Below are 17,095 nucleotides of genomic sequence, written 5' to 3'. Positions count from 1 at the left end.
GAACAACCTTAATGTGTTGTCATAAAGCAACCATTAAGGTAATGTTTGTTTTATGTTAAAATGATGTGGGTCTTCCCTCCATAAAGAGCACCTTCATAAAAAGTTAATTGTGATAAGTGATGGATTGCAGTTTCCAAAATTTCCAAAAGGCAGCCAAATCCCATTAGAAAACCACTGCATGACTAACATCTTGATTCGGGAACATCAGTGCCCCAGAAACCCAGTTTCCTTATGGTTTTCCAAGAAACTTTCCGGGGCCACAAGCTGTAAGGAATCCAGATGCTTAGAGATAATGAATGGGTGCCTCTTTTCTCAGTTTGTGTTTTTCCCCCATAAAGCGGATGAGAGATGAAGCTGTGCCTAACAACTCTGCTGGCAGGTTATAAAAGCATTTTAAATTCATTTCTCAAGGGTTAACCAGTTGAACTTTTCTGAGAAACTTCCCAACTAGAATTGTGAAAGAATATTCAAGATGAATAACTTGACAGTTTTAAACCATAGCTCTAGAAAGCACAGACTCTCCACTTTAGAGGCTACGTGTGGTAATCCACAGAAAGATAAGCATCACAGAATCTCACCGCGGAAAGAGATCCTAAGAGAGAATGGTTTTAGAATTCAGCCTTTTCTTCAACAACAGCCTTCATCCTTAATCCTAGCCTATAGTTCTTTAATCATCCTTCTGGCTCTTCCGCAAATCATCTGTTTCCCTCACATTATCGAAGTTGGAAATGGATGGTCTCCAGTAAAAATCTGTTCAAATCTAATGCAGTGCTATCGGCCCGTCTGTTTATGTAACTGTTCTTTCACAAGGTGACCGACGGTATAATTATTCACTCCGCTGCTGTCAGGGAGAACAGTGCACATTGTTGGCTTTTTGTGGAAATCCCACTGTAATGCTTAAATAATAATGGCATTTATTAAGCGCTTACTATGTGCAAAGCACTGTCCTAAGCACTGACTCTGCATGGGCTCCTATCCCTTTCTGAGAAAAACATCAGAGAAACATATCAAGTAACATATGCTCTAAGAGAAAAGATTTGATTTGAAAAGAAATCTAACTACGAATTTTTCTAAGAGCTACCAATTAAAGAGACTCATTCATTCAAGAGTATTTTACTGAACTTTACTAAGCACCTAGGAGAATATAATAAAAAGAAAGACATGGTCCCCACCATTAAGGATCTTACACTCCAATGGAGACATACCCTAGAAGATCATTTGCGGTTTCTTTTGCTCTTTTCCTCCTCCTCAACCCCACTTTTAATAGTCCCCCAACTTTGGAAGTATTTTTTATGTCTGGCGATTTCCCAACACTGCCGGCTGGTTTCCCAATTTTTTCTGTGGGGGATAATTTACATTTTCGATGCTTCTTCAGGACTATTTTTATTTGCAGCCAATCCAGTGCCTCTAGAAAGAACAGGGTCCACTTTGAGGACAATAAGCCGTTTCAGACAGACAGAAAAATATATAAATTGCTCACTATTTGTGGGCCTAGAAAAAAGTCCTGGGCCGCAAAAAATAGGGAATCTGCTCTGTTTTTTGTAGTACTGTCAGATTCGGCGATTCTGCCACTTGGTTACCAAGATCTGCAGAGCTTCACACCCTTCCAGTTATTCAGTAGGAACGTAAATATTTACAGCCATCCGTTATTTTCAAAGACAGTGCTCCTGCCACTAGGATCTTGTCCATGTTTAAAATGGGTAACCACCACACCCTACTACATTGTTTGAACCTAAGGATATTATCTTTGTTGTTTTAAGATGTTTGTCCAGTCAATCAATCGTATTTATTGAGCACTTATTACTTATTTACTTATTATTTATTGCAGAGCAGCGGGAGAGTATATTATAACAGAGTTGGTAGACATATTCCCTTCCTCTCAGGGTTGCACCAGGAGAGTTTCCAGTCCTCTACCAGTCTCGGCTACGGGAGGGAGAGTCAAGGGAGAGTCAAGCAGAGGCCTATCCATTTCATTTCATTATGATGCCAATTTGTACTTCCCAAGCGCTTAGTACAGTGCTCTGCACACAGTAAGTGCTCAATAAATACGATTGATGATGATGATTTCTAGCTGGGGCAGTGGCTAGCGAGTGGAAGGCAATCGGCTACGAGTCAAAACTCCCCCGTGCTGGGCAGCAGCAGCAGGGGAGACAGTCGAGGGCGGAGACTCAAGATGACTGTGCGGAAGGAGGCAGTGCTAAACCACTTCCATATTTTCCAAGAAAACTCTATGGATATACTACGAGAACAATTGCAGATGGAGGCAGGGGGTTTTGGGAGAGATTTGCCCATAGCGTCGCTATGGGTGAGAGACGATTTGACAGCATAATACAAGACAAAAATCGTCCCCTGCCCACAATGAGTCCTGTTTGTTTTCACGCCTGCCTTTTAGCAATCACTGCAAAACCTTGGCTCATAGAACATAATTCTTCTGATGATTGCTGCGCTTCAGGAGAGTCTGTCTTCCGTAGGGGGATGGAGGGGTGTCTCTGCGGTTCACTTCTATAGCGCATTGTTGAGACTGTACTTCGCTACATCTTTATCTCATTTCTTCTGTTCTCTCGTGTGTGCGCTCCCAATCAATTCATGATACAACGGGATCTTCTTAGGTATCTTGCCATCATCCAATCTCCTCACATGTCCTACCCAGGAGAACTGCGTTACTGTGACCATAGACTGTGAGCCCACTGTTGGGCAGGGACCGTCTCTATATGTTGCCAACTTGTACTTCCCAAGCGCTTAGTACAGTGCTCTGCACACAGTAAGTGCTCAATAAATACGATTGAATGAATGACTAGCGCCAATGCCACTGAGATGATTATGTTCCAGCTCCTCATGACTGGCAATCTTGTCCTTTCATGTGACATTCAGACCGTGAGCCCGCTGTTGGGTAGGGACCGCCTCTATATGTTGCCAACTTGTACTTCCCAAGTGCTTAGTACAGTGCTCTGCACACAGTAAGCGCTCAATAAATACGACTGAATGAATTCAGAATGGCACATTGATGGGGCTGCTGATGGAACTGCTCCAGAAACCAAACGAGTCTCCTGGTCTCACAGACGTTCGGAATTAGTCACCGCTACAGCCTTGGGCGGTGTCAACCTGATATGGATTCGGATGCCTTTCGGTCGCCCCGCTCTATTTTTCAGTCAACCAAAAGCCAGTCTGGCTTTGGATGTAGTTTTCTCCCCGCTTTTCTTCAATGAGCTGGGTACTGCCAAGATAACATCCTCCAAAGTGGATAAAATTATTTGGTCATGCATAGGGTTTCTGACGGAGCTGTCTGCTTCCCTCAGACTTCACTGACAGTCCACAGAGCAGTGTGGCACTTGCAAAGTGGTTCACAATATATATTTATTTATTTTATTTGTACATATTCATTCTATTTATTTTATTAATATGTTTTGTTTTGTTCTCTGTCTCCCCCTTCTAGACTGTGAGCCCACTGTTGGGTAGGGACCGTCTCTATATGTTGCCAACTTATACTTCCCAAGTGCTTAGTACAGTGCTCTGTACACAGTAAGCGCTCAATAAATACGATTGAATGAATGAATGAATGAACAATCATTCGCAACTGTGGTTGTGCCTCCAAAGCAGAGGTATCTGTATTACTGCATTTCCCACAGAGCTGGAAATATTTCCCAGGAGATCAGGAGCTTGCAGATCTCTTGCTGCATCCTCAGCGGGGTTTCAATCAGTCAATTAATCGCATTTATTGAGCACTTACTGTGTGCAGTGTAGGATATAACAGAGTTGGCAGATGTGTTTCCTGCCCACGACGAACTTATAGTCTCAGTGATGCTCCCTGCACTTTCCTCCAAAAATTACACTCACTTTTCTGTGCTTGATATGCTGAGATTCAGGTATGGATGTGCTCTTTAATAGTCTGTCCTGGAGGACTGCGCTTAGATTTTTGCCTGTTCAGCCTGCAGGAAGCCCTCAGATATCGTTGGCTGAATTTTTCTATGGTATTTGTATGTGTCCAACACTGTTCTAAGCTCTGGCGTAGATACAAGTTTATTAAGTTGAACACAGCCCCAGTCCCACATGTGGCTCACCTTCTAAATCAGGGAGAGGGGGAGTACATCCCCATTTCACAGATGAAGGAACTGAGGCACAGAGAAGTTAGGTGACTTGCCCAAGGTCACACAACAAGCAGTTGGCAGCGCCAGGATTAGAATCCAGCCCTCAGCCTCCCAATCTGGTGCTCTTTCCACTAGGCCATGCTTCTTCACTATCTTTTTAAAAAGCTTAATTCTTAAATGCTTATTTTGTGCAGAGCAGTTGGGAGAATACTATACCACAGTTGGTAGTCATATTTCCTGCCCACAACCTTGCAGTCTAGAGGGTGAGACAGACATTAAAAAAAAAAAAATTGTGGATGATGATGATGGCATTTGTTAAGCGCTCACACTGTGCCAAGCACTGTTCTAAACACTGGGGGAGATACAAGGTAATCAGGTTGTCCCACGTGGGGCTCACAGTCTTAATCCCCATTTTACAGATGAGGTAACAGGCACAGAGGAGAATAATAATAATGATAGCATTTATTAAGCACTTACTATGTGCAAAGCACTGTTCTAAGCGCTGGGAAGGTTACAAGGTGATCAGGTTGTCCCACGGGGGGCTCACAGTCTTAATCCCCATTTTACATTGAGGTAACTGAGGCACAGAGAAGTTGTGACTTGCCCAAAGTCACACAGCTGACAAGTGGGGGAGCCGGGATTTGAACCCATGACCTCTGACTCCAAATCCCGGGCTCTTTCCACTGAGCCACGCTGCTTCTCTATAATGATGGCATTTGTTAAGCGCTTACTATGTGCAAAACACTGTTCTAAGCACTGGGGAGGATACAAGGCGATCAGGTTGTCCCATGTGAGGCTCACAGTCTTAATCCCCATTTTACAGATGAGGGAACGGAGGTCCAGAGAAGTGAAGTGACTTGCCCAAAATCAGCCAGCTGACAATTGGCAGAGCCGGAATTTGAACCCATGACCTCTGACTCCCAAGCCCGGGCTCTTTCCGCTGAGCCACGCTGCTTCTCTGTTATGCGCTGTGGGGCAGATGTGCGGGGTACTTAAAGAGAACAGATCTAAGTGCATAGGTGGAATGGAGATGGAGCACTTTGGCACAAAATAAGCATTTAACCAATACCAAAAAAAAATAACCTTCTAAGGATTCTTCCTGCACTACAGCTCCAGATCAAGGCCCTTCCTCTCCATCATCAATCGTATTTATTGAGCGCTTACTATGTGCAGAGCACTGTACTAAGCGCTTGGGAAGTACAAATTGGCAACATATAGAGACAGTCCCTACCCAACAGTGGGCTCACAGTCTAAAAGGGGGAGACAGAGAACAAAACCAAACATACTAACAAAATAAAATAAATAGAATAGATATGTACAAATAAAATAAATAGAGTAAAAAATATGTACAAACATATATACATATATACAGGTGCTGTGGGGAAGGGAAGGAGGTAAGATGGGGGTGATGGAGAGGGGGACGAGGGGGAGAGGAAGGAAGGGGCTCAGTCTGGGAAGGCCTTCTGGAGGAGGCCAGCCTATTAATACCCTGGAACAGGCTCTGACCTTGCCACAGTTGGATGACTGCATTAGTCTTCTCACCTTCCAGCCTTTCCTCCACCCACAAATCTACAGTACATTTCATCTATAGTACATTTCACTTGTATATATGTTTGTACGTATTTATTACTCTATTTTACTTGTACATATCTATTCTATTTATTTTATTTTGTGAATATGTTTGGTTTTGTTCTCTGTCTCCCCCTTCTAGACTGTGAGCCCGCTGTTGGGTAGGGACTGTCTCTATATGTTGCCAACTTGTACTTCCCAAGCGCTTAGTACAGTGCTCTGCACACAGTAAGTGCTCAATAAATACGATTGATTGATTGATCTTCCTGAAGCATCATTCAGCCCCTATCACTTCTCTCCTCTAAACCCGACTGGTTTTCTGTGTTTCTCCACATCAAGCAAAGTTCCTCCCTACCTTACCTCTCTGCCCTTTTCCCCTTCTATCTGCCAACTCACTGTCCTCACTCCTTCCCAAGCCAACCTTCCAGCTGTACCTCACTCTTGACAATCCCTCCTCCATCCCCTCACTCACACTCACTTGGAGAACATCAACCTCCTCCCTCTCCCCATCAGAGGGAAAACCCTCCTAAAATCCCATCTCCTTCACAAAGGATTCCCTGATCGATTTCCCAGGACCTTGAGCCTTATCATCCCTTCATCCAACTTCAGTACTTATGAACTTATTTTACATACTCTAGCAAATATATGTACATGTATATTTTTTTCATATTTGCATGTATATATCTGAACACTCTCTAGCATTCATATATATATATATATATATATATATATATATATATATATAGCACAGTGCCTGAAACATAGTAAATGCTTAACAACTACCATAATTATCATTATTGTTACTATAAATCATTTCTTTTGACCACTCCAGTTGTAAAGTTTTATGCTTGTCTTCCCTGTTACACTATAATAATAATGATGATGATGGCATTTGTTAATCAATCTATCGCATTTATTGAGCGCTTACTGTGTGCAGAGCACTGTACTAAGCGCTTGGGAAGTACAAGATGGCAACATATAGAGACAGTCGCTACCCAACAGTGGGCTCACAAGCACTTACTATGTGCAAAGCACTGTTCTAAGCGCTGGGGGAGAATACAATGGGATCAAGTTGTCCCACGTGGGGCTCACAGTCTTAATCCCCGTTTTACAGATGAGGTAACTGAGGCTCAGAGAAGTTAAGTGACTTGCCCAAGGTCACACAGCAGACATGTGGTGGAGCCGGGATTCTCTGACTCCAAAGCCCGTGCTCTTTCCACTGAGCCACGCTGCTTCTCTACAGCTCCTTCTTGGTGGGAAATGTCTCATTTCATTATTCTGTACTTTCCAAATGACTAATGAAGTGCACCATGCCAAGTGGTCTCTCAAGAAACGCTACTATTACTGCCACTTTATCATCCAGTATCCTCAGCTGGAGACAGGATCGGAATATACCTGTCTCAGAAGTCAGAGGCCTCATCAATGTAGAGCTACAGTCCTGGGAAGGCACAGCAATGAGATCTGACTCATGAAATTACTTTAAATTTGCTTTATCGTTTAATTAATTTTAATTTACAGTTACCATATGATAACTGATATCACTTTTCAAGAAAATTTTGGAGCACGCAGAAACAGTCCTGAAAATATTAACCTGGATTTAAAGTGTACATTGGAGGAAAGTACCGGAGCTCCCATCTCTGCAACTCTGGCCAATGCTTGCTAGTGAGCCATAATGAATGTCCAGAAAATCAAAAATTGGCTATTATAGAAGCCACCTGAAGGCTTGGGGCCAAGAACTCTTGCTGTCATCATCATCATCATCATCAATCGTATTTATTGAGTGCTTACTGTGTGCAGAGCACTGTACTAAGCACTTGGGAAGTACAAATTGGCAACATATAGAGACAGTCCCTGCCCAACAGTGGGCTCACAGTCTAAAAGGGGGAGACAGAGAACAAAACCAAACATACCAACAAAATAAAATAAATAGAATAGACATGTACAAGTAAAATAAAAAAATTAATAGAGTAACAAATATGTCCAAACATATATACATATAAACAGGTGCTGTGGAGACGGGAAGGAGGTACGATGGGGGGGATGGAGAGGGGGACGAGGGGGAGAGGAAGGAAGGGGCTCAGTCTGGGAAGGCCTCCTGGAGGAGGTGAGCTCTCAGTAGGGCCTTGAAAGAAAGCATTTAACAAATACCATTATTATCATTATTACTCCCTCAGTGCTTAGCCCATAGCGAGCGCTTCACAAAGACCCTAAATTAATCACTGAATGTCCTGAGCTAAAGTCCAGGAGAACCTGGGTAGGCTGACTAAAGCCAAAGGAAAAAATATCACTTTAAAAACTGGACATCGAAATACACCCAGATCTATAACACGGGGGTTACGTTCTTCCAAAACCTCACATTAAGGAAAAGTCATGCTGATTTCATGCACTGATTCCAATACCACACATGAGCACAAGTAATTTCTTCGACGATGAGGTCGGCTGAACCCAAAACAGGCTGGTCTCGTTAGACAAACGTACCCTAATTCCCCAATCACCTTCTCGTTAAACTGTATATTTGAAAGCACATAATGTGGCAGAACTGAGTGTATCGGGTAGTTAATCCTTCAATAAGACATGTTTTTACGTCAGAAGGAATGATTTGGGTCATGGGCATTAATGTTGGTCAGAGCATGAGCCCAACAGCATATGAAGAACTGACTTTATTGCCTTTATCAATCAAAAGTATTAACAGATCCCTTACCGTGTGCAGAGCACTGTACTAAGCACTTGGAGTGTATAACAGAATTAGCAGGCCCAATCTCAGCCCCCTAAATTGGGGAGAGAGTCTGAATAATACATTATACGCAGGGGGAAGCAAAAGAGTCTAAAGATATGGACATCAATATTTGTGCTCTCTTGCACGCAGTAAGCGCTCAATAAATATGATTGAATGAATGAATTTGGGAGGAAGGAGGCTGAGTAATAATAATAATAATAATGGCATTTATTAAGTGCTTACTATGTGCAAAGCACTGTTCTAAGCACTGGCACTGTTCTAAGCGCCGGAGTACTGAAGTTCTCAAGTGCTTAGGTGATCTGGAAGTGTTGAAGCTGAAACGGAAAAGGATATGTGGTGGTGGGGGAGTTGGGCGGGGGCGCTTAGGGGGAGAGTAGATTGAGGAGATGAGAAATTTTATTCTCTAGACCATTATGATAGACTTCACAAGCTGCGGTTGGTGAGGTTTTAGAATTCTATGTGAAAGGAAAAGAAAAAACCACTTCAAAAACCCAACTACAAATGGAAAAAGAAACATTACTTGTCTGCCCCGAAGATGTGCTATGGAAATATGTCTTCCGGCCCACATAACGCTAGGTTTCTGTCCGGAATTGGTTGGCCCTGAACTGCCAGAGCCCCGAAAAAGGATTCCAGCCCTACCTTCAAGACATCTCGGATAAGACCTGCATCAAGGTTATAAGGAGTTCAGGATTCCTAGGATGAAGCTGGTCCCTGAGGTCCCGTTCTACCCTTCTCTTGGCTTTTATAGCCACAGCACCTGTATATATGTATATATGTTTGTACATATTTATTACTCTATTTATTTTACTTGTACATATCTATTCTATTTATTTTATTTTGTTAATATGTTTGGTTTTGTTCTCTGTCTCCCCCTTCTAGACTGTGAGCCCACTGTTGGGTAGGGACTGTCTCTATATGTTGCCAACTTGTACTTCCCTAGTGCTTAGTACAGTGCTCTGCACACAGTAAGCGCTCAATAAATACGATTGATTGATTGATTGATTTTCTGAGAAGCAGCGTGGCCACATTCCACCATATTGAGCTGCTCCGGTCTACTGGATTCAGTGTCCGTGCCACCTCCTGCCTCCCTTCCACACTTTCTTCCTCTGTTCCATCCTGGCTGGCATTTCTAGGCTGAAATGCCGCTTGCTGTGCCAGGGAAGGACGGCTGGTCGGGGTAGGGGGCTGAGTCGGGGTAGCAGATAAGTAACGATAGCATTTATTAAGCGCTTACTATGTGCAAAGCACTGTTCTAAGCGCTGGGGCGGTCACAAGGTGATGAGGTTGGCCCATTGGGGGTCTCCCAGTCTTCATCCCCATTTTCCAGATGAGGGAACTGAGGCCCAGAGAAGTGAAGTGACTTGCCCAAAGTCACGCAGCTGACAAGTGGTGGAGCCGGGATTTGAACCCCTGACCTCTGACTCCAAAGCCCGGGATCTTTCCACTGAGCCACGCTGGAACATTCAGCGCAGCCTGAAATTCTGCTCCTCTAGCCACAGCACCCTAATAATAATAATAATAATAATAATAATAATAATAATAATAATGGCATTTATTAAGCGCTTACTATGTGCAAAGCCCTACAGATCTTCGTTTTGGTTTTCACATTCTCTTAATAATAATAATAATAATAATAATAATGTTGGCATTTGTTAAGCACTATGTGCAAAGCACTGTTCTAAGCGCTTGGGGGGATACAAAGTGATCAGGTTGTCCCACGTGGGGCTCAGTCTTAATCCCCATTTTACAGATGAGGTAACTGAGGCTCAGAGAAGTTAAGTGACTTGCCCAAGGTCACACAGCAGACATGTGGCGGAGCTGGGATTCGAACCCATGACCTCTGACTCCAAAGCCTGTGCTCTTTCCACTGAGCCACGCTGCTTCTCTCAAGGGTTTTGTTTCACTCCTTATGTATCTGACACCAATTCCTCTCCCCCTTTTTATGTTTAGATTATGAATTCCCCTTGAGAGACAGGGACTGTGCAAATTCCTACCTGTGCCTCTTTTCCCAGTGCTTAGTACAGGGCTTTGCACACAGTAAGTGCTTAATACTACTACTACAATGAAGTTTTCTATGCCTCAGTTTCCTCAGTGGGGATTCACTGCCTGTTGTCCCTCTTACTGGGCTGTGAGACTGGGCCTGACTTGATGACCTTGTATCCACTCATTCGATTGTATTTATTGAGCGCTTACTATGTGCAAAGCACTGTACTGAGCACTTGGCAGAGAACAATATAAACAGGGATGGTCCCTGCCCACAGCAAGCTACCCCAGCACTTAGAACAGTGCTAGGCACACAGTAAGCACTTAACAAATGCCACAATTATTATTCAGGGCCCAGAAGAGACCCACGGGCAATGCCCAGTTTGCTTATACATTTATTTATTTTACTTGTACATATCTATTCTATTTATTTTATTTTGTTAGTATGTTTGGTTTTGTTCTCTGTCTCCGCCTTTTAGACTGTGAGCCCACTGTTGGGTAGGGACTGTCTCTATATGTTGCCAACTTGGACTTCCCAAGCAATTAGTACAGTGCTCTGCCCACAGTAAGCGCTCAATAAATACAATTGATTGATTGATTATACGGTAGAGCCAGCCTCATCCCTGAGGGATTCAAGCTAAGGAAAGATTGAGGCAGGAAACAGAAAAGGCATAAGTCATCCCCTCTGGGGCTTTAACCTTATCTGCTAGCAATTAAATTCTTTAAATATTTGCAAAGTGGCTGTAGGTTTACTAGTAAAATGTCAAAAAGTGTCAAGTACATAAATGATTATTAATAATAATAATAAGCAGCACTAATTCCTGGGCTCAGCACTAGAGTATATCCAAACTTTTCAGCTCAGGGAGTCCCTGTACACTCACAGGGCTCACAATCGAAGAGGTAGGGAGAGACGGTAGCTTCTCCCAATTCTGCAGGTTTGTTAATCGGGTCCAGTACAGTGCTCTGTAAAATAAAGGAGGTGAAATAAAGTCACTCAGCAGGCCAGTGGCAGAGCTGAGTCCGGACGGCGGGTCTTCGGGCACCCAATGCCGTGGTCTTATCGCCGGGTCCGCCTGGGTCTCACAGTGGCCCCTGCAGTGGTGGAAAGCAGCAAAGCTAACACGGTCAACTCCGGCAAGCGGGGTAAGGGGAGAGGGATACGTGGCCTGGGGGCCTCCAATAAGCTCCCTCTGCCTCCACCTCCGGGCATTGGCTGAGACACTTCTCATTCTAAACATTTCAGAAGCAACCTTTCGTGAACCCGCGAACCTAAATACAAATTCACATCCCACTTGGGAAACATACGAAATAACGTAGCCAAAGCAGGACATCGGTAGCCACGGCCAAGGAGTTCCTGAACAAAGGGGCATATTACTTCCTCCTCCATCCCCTCTCCATGAGGGATGAGGGCCCTTCCCCTCTCCATCCCCCCATCTTACCTCCTTCCCTTCCCCACAGCACCTGTATATATGTATATATGGTTGTACATATTTATTACTCTATTTATTTTACTTGTACATTTCTATCCTATTTATTTTATTTTGTTGGTATGTTTGGTTCTGTTCTCTGTCTCCCCCTTTTAGACTGTGAGCCCACTGTTGGGTAGGGACTGTCTCTATGTGTTGCCAATTTGTACTTCCCAAGCGCTTAGTACAGTGCTCTGCACATAGTAAGCGCTCAATAAATACGATTGATTGATTGATTGAGCAAAGGGTAAAGTTTAAAGTTGAATTGTCAGTGGTTCTTTTGCGAGTGCGAGGGACGGGGAAATCAGCTGCTCCTTGGCTACAGCCACGAAGATCAAGTTAAAAGCCGCTTTCCAATACTCAACCTTGAAACTGTTTAAACAAGCATTAAGAGTCTTCTTTCCAGCGTCAGGGTTAGGCCCGCTTACCTTCTGCACAGCGCTCTGAAAAGCTTGCTTCATTTTTCTGCACGAATCAGACATTAATTTGGCTTCTTGGCTCCCCAGGGGAGTCTCTTGCACGGCTGAGTTTGTGCGGAATTTCAAAAGTGTCTCTAAGCAGTGTGTATCATCTTCTGAAATTCTACTAGGCTCCATCTGAAATAAAGGGAAAATTCACCATAGATGGTTTGTAACCTGTATGCGTACTTCCAGTGGACTTCAACAGTGTGCTGTAGGAGAATTAAATGGATTCAGGACTCAGTTTCTCCCACAGTGCACCTAATTTGAATACGATTTTATGAAAGTGCCATTGAAATCCGGCCATCTCATACTGTCGTGACTACCCGTGGCTCAGTGGAAAGAGCCCGGGCTTTGGAGTCCGAGGTCATGGGTTCGAATCCCGGCTCCGCCAACTGTCAGCTGTGTGACTTTGGGCAAGTCACTTCACTTCTCTGGGCCTCAGTTATCTCATCTGTAAAATGGGGATGAAGACAGGGAGCCCCCTATGGGACAACCTACTCACCTTCTAACCTCCCCAGTGCTTAGAACAGTGCTTCGCACATAGTAAGTGCTTAATAAATGCCATTATTGTTATTATTATTATCCCAAGTTAAGGATTGCATGGTAGGTTTTATCATTATTACTATTATTAACAATAATAATAATAATAATGGCATTTGTTAAGCACTTACTATGTGCCACACAGGTACTAAGTGCTAGGATAGCGGCGGTATTTGTTAAGCGCTTACTATGTGCCCGACACTCTATTAAGCACTGGGGTGGATACCAGCAAATCAGGTTGGACACGGTCCCTGCCCACATGGGGCTCACAGCCTCGATTCCCATTTTGCAGATGAAGGTAACTGAGGCCCAGAGAAGTGAAGTGACTTGCCCAAGGTCACACAGCAGTCAAGTGGCGGGGCCGGGATTAGAACCCATGACCTTCTGGCTTCCGGGCCTGCGTCCTTTCTACTACACCATGCTGCTTCTCTAGTGGGAATGCACGATTGGAAAATTGAGAGGTAGGCTTGTCAGCTGTGTGACTTTGGGCAAGTCACTTCACTTCTCTGTGCCTCAGTTCCCTCATCTGTAAAATGGGGATTAAGACTGGGAGCCCCCCGGGGGACAACCTGATCAACTTGTATCTCCCCCAGCGCTTAGAACAGTGCTTTGCACATAGTAAGCGCTTAATAAATGCTATCATTATTATTATTATTATAATCAATAGGATTTTAATCTTGCCCACAAGAGTATATAAGTGCATCTAAAATCTTCTATAAACACAGTATTTTGGGACAGTATCAAAACAGCCCCCCGCCCCACCCACCCCTCATATCGGTATATGTTCAAAGGAGATGATGACTAAAATCTAAATATTTTAGATATAAAATACAGCTTTTCAGTCATTCAAGAATGGGAAGCAGTGTTGTCTAGTGGAAAGAGCAGTAGGAGTCAGAGAATCTGGATTTTAATCTCTGCTCCTTCACTTGTCTACTGTGTGACCTACGGCAAGTCATTTAACTTCTCTGTGCCTCAGTTACCTCCTCTGTAAAAGGGGGATTAAGACTGTGAGCCCCAAGTGGGACAGGGACTGTGTCCAACCTGATTATCTTATATCTTATATTCATTCAGTCGTATTTATTGAGCGCTTACTGTGTGCAGAGCACTGTACTGAGCACTTGGGAAGTACAAATTGGCAACATATAGAGACGGTCCATTACCTTATATTTTATAGAGCCTAGAATATAGTAAGCGCTTAATATAGTAAGAGCCTAGAATACAGTAAGTGCTCCCCTTCCCCACAGCACCTGTATATATGTTTGTACATATTTATTACTCTATTTATTTATTTTATCTGTACATATCTATTCTATTTATTTTATTTTGTTAGTATGTTTGGTTTTGTTCTCTGTCTCCCCCTTTTAGACTGTGAGCCCACTGTTGGGTAGGGACTGTCTCTATATGTTGCCAACTTGTACTTCCCAAGCGCTTAGTACAGTGCTCTGCACACAGTAAGTGCTCAATAAATACGACTGATTGATTGATTGATTTAAAAATACCATTAAAAACAACAACAAAAAAACCCTCTTATCTTATCATCTCCCGATGGCTTTTGTACAGTGCTCTGCACACAATAAGCGCTCAGTAAATATGATGGATGAATTGACATCCAACGAGAGGTGTCCCGAAGACAGAAGGAAATGGAAAACTGTGGAGAGAGGGAGAGAGGTCATAGATGGCGAGAGAGATTTGGAAATCATCGGCACAGAGATGGTTGTGGAAACCACGGGGGTGAATAAGTCTTCCAAAGGAGCAGAATTAGATGGACACCCAAACTACACCTTGAGAGACCCCACTTAGCAGAGGGTGGGAGGCAGGGGAGGAGCCCATGAAAGGGGCTGAGAATGAGAGGTCGGCGACATAGGAGAACCAGGAGAGGACAGTGTCAGTGAAGCCAAGGTAACCAAAATAACCTTGCTCAAATACAAACTAAATGAGAAATTTAAGAAGCAATGTTTATCCCACTGGATCCAAGGAGACACATTCTCACGTAGGCGGAGGCGCCGCAGATTTTAAAACACGGACCAAAAACCAACATTCGGAAGTGTGTTGGAAAACGCCGAGCGCAGAAAGCTTCATATTGCAAACGGGATGATATTTGCGAGGACATCAGTAGTAGCGGTGATACTTATGAAATAAATACATACGACTGAATGAATGAAAAAAGTGCTTATTCTACGCAGAGCACTGTACTAAGTGCGGGGGGAAAAGTACAGAGTTTGGAATTAGAATCAGTCCCTGGACCTCAGGGAGTTCACAATAAAAACAAAAATAAAAGAAATGGAGACACTAAGACAACATCAATCAATCAATCAATCAATCGTATTTATTGAGCGCTTACTATGTGCAGAGCACTGTACTAAGCGCTTGGGAAGTACAAATTGGCATCACATAGAGACAGTCCCTACCCAACAGTGGGCTCACAGTCTAAAAGGGGGAGACAGAGAACAGAACCAAACATACCAACAAAATAAAATAAGTAGGATAGAAATGTACAAGTAAAATAAATAAATAAATAAATAAATAGAGTAATAAATATGTACAACCATATATACATATATACAGGTGCTGTGGGGAAGGGAAGGAGGTAAGACGGGGGGATGGAGAGGGGGACGAGGGGGAGAGGAAAGAAGGGGCTCAGTCTGGGAAGGCCTCCTGGAGGAGGTGAGCTCTCAGCAGGGCCTTGAAGGGAGGAAGAGAGCTAGCTTGGCGGATGGGCAGAGGGAGGGCATTCCAGGACCGGGGGATGACGTGGGCCGGGGGTCGATGGCGGGACAGGCGAGAGCGAGGTACAGTGAGGAGATTAGTGGTGGAGGAGCGGAGGGTGCGGGCTGGGCAGTAGAAGGAGAGAAGGGAGGTGAGGTAGGAGGGGGCGAGGTGATGGACAGCCTTGAAGCCCAGGGTGAGGAGTTTCTGCCTGATGCGCAGATTGATCGGTAGCCATTGGAGGTTTTTGAGGAGGGGAGTAATATGTCCAGAGCATTTCTGGACAAAGATAATCCGGGCAGCAGCATGAAGTATGGATTGAAGTGGGGAGAGACACGAGGATGGGAGATCAGAGAGAAGGCTAGTGCAGTAGTCCAGACGGGATAGGATGAGAGCTTGAATGAGCAGGGTAGCAGTTTGGATGGAGAGGAAAGGGCGGATCTTGGCAATGTTGCGGAGCTGAGACCGGCAGGTTTTGGTGACGGCTTGGATGTGAGGGGTGAAGGAGAGAGCGGAGTCGAGGATGACACCAAGGTTGCGGGCTTGTGAGACGGGAAGGATGGTAGTGCCGTCAACAGAGATGGGAAAGTCAGGGAGAGGACAAGGTTTGGGAGGGAAGACAAGGAGCTCAGTCTTCGACATGTTGAGCTTTAGGTGGCGGGCGGACATCCAGATGGAGATGTCCTGAAGGCAGGAGGAGATGCGAGCCTGGAGGGAGGGGGAGAGAGCAGGGGCAGAGATGTAGATCTGGGTGTCATCAGCGTAGAGATGATAGTTGAAGCCGTGGGAGCGAATGAGGTCACCAAGGGAGTGAGTGTATATTGAGAACAGAAGGGGACCAAGCACTGAACCTTGGGGAACCCCCACCGTAAGAGGATGGGAGGGGGAGGAGGAGCCTGCAAAAGAGACTGAGAAAGAACGACCGGAGAGATAAGAGGAGAACCAGGAGAGGACGGAGTCTGTGAAGCCAAGGTCAGATAACGTGTGGAGGAGAAGGGGGTGGTCCACAGTGTCAAAGGCAGCTGAGAGGTCGAGGAGGATTAGGACAGAGTATGAGCCGTTGGATTTGGCAAGCAGGAGGTCATTGGTGACCTTTGAGAGCGCAGTTTCCGTGGAATGAAGGGGACGGAAGCCAGACTGGAGGGGGTCGAGGAGAGAGTTGTTGTTGAGGAATTCTAGGCAGCGCGTGTAGACAACTCGTTCAAGGAGTTTGGAAAGGAATGGTAGGAGGGATATGGGACGATAACTAGAAGGTGAGGTGGGGTCAAGAGAGGGTTTTTTTAGGATGGGAGAGACATGGGCATGTTTGAAGGCAGAGGGGAAGGAACCAGTGGAGAGTGAGCGGTTGAAGATGGAAGTTAAGGAGGGGAGAAGGGATGGAGCGAGAGATTTCATAAGATGAGAGGGAATGGGGTCAGAAGCACAGGTGGCCGGAGTAGCACTTGAGAGGAGGGAGGAGAGTTCCTCTGAGGATACCGCTGGGAAGGATGGGAGAGTAGCAGAGAGTGTTGAGAGCCGGGGGGTTGGAGAAAGGGGGGAAGAGACTTT

General features: G+C 44.6%; 2 protein-coding genes across 2 annotated transcripts in view; one reads left to right on the top strand and one right to left on the bottom strand.

Annotated features, from left to right (window-relative positions):
• Nucleotides 1–17,095, top strand: part of LOC119941270 — a 147,656-nt gene that overhangs the window by 30,778 nt on the left and 99,783 nt on the right. The gene's annotated exons all lie outside the window — the stretch shown is intronic.
• TNFSF11 (TNF superfamily member 11) overlaps nucleotides 1–17,095 on the bottom strand; it is a 55,533-nt gene that overhangs the window by 22,177 nt on the left and 16,261 nt on the right. The window contains exon 3 of the mRNA XM_038762210.1: nucleotides 12,269–12,436. Coding sequence (XP_038618138.1) covers nucleotides 12,269–12,436 — 168 coding nt within the window. The remainder of the gene's footprint in view (nucleotides 1–12,268; nucleotides 12,437–17,095) is intronic.

Source organism: Tachyglossus aculeatus, chromosome 20 (assembly GCF_015852505.1).
Source record: "Tachyglossus aculeatus isolate mTacAcu1 chromosome 20, mTacAcu1.pri, whole genome shotgun sequence".
NCBI classification, from domain to species: Eukaryota; Metazoa; Chordata; class Mammalia; order Monotremata; family Tachyglossidae; genus Tachyglossus; species Tachyglossus aculeatus.
This window is presented reverse-complemented; position numbering and strand designations above follow the sequence as displayed.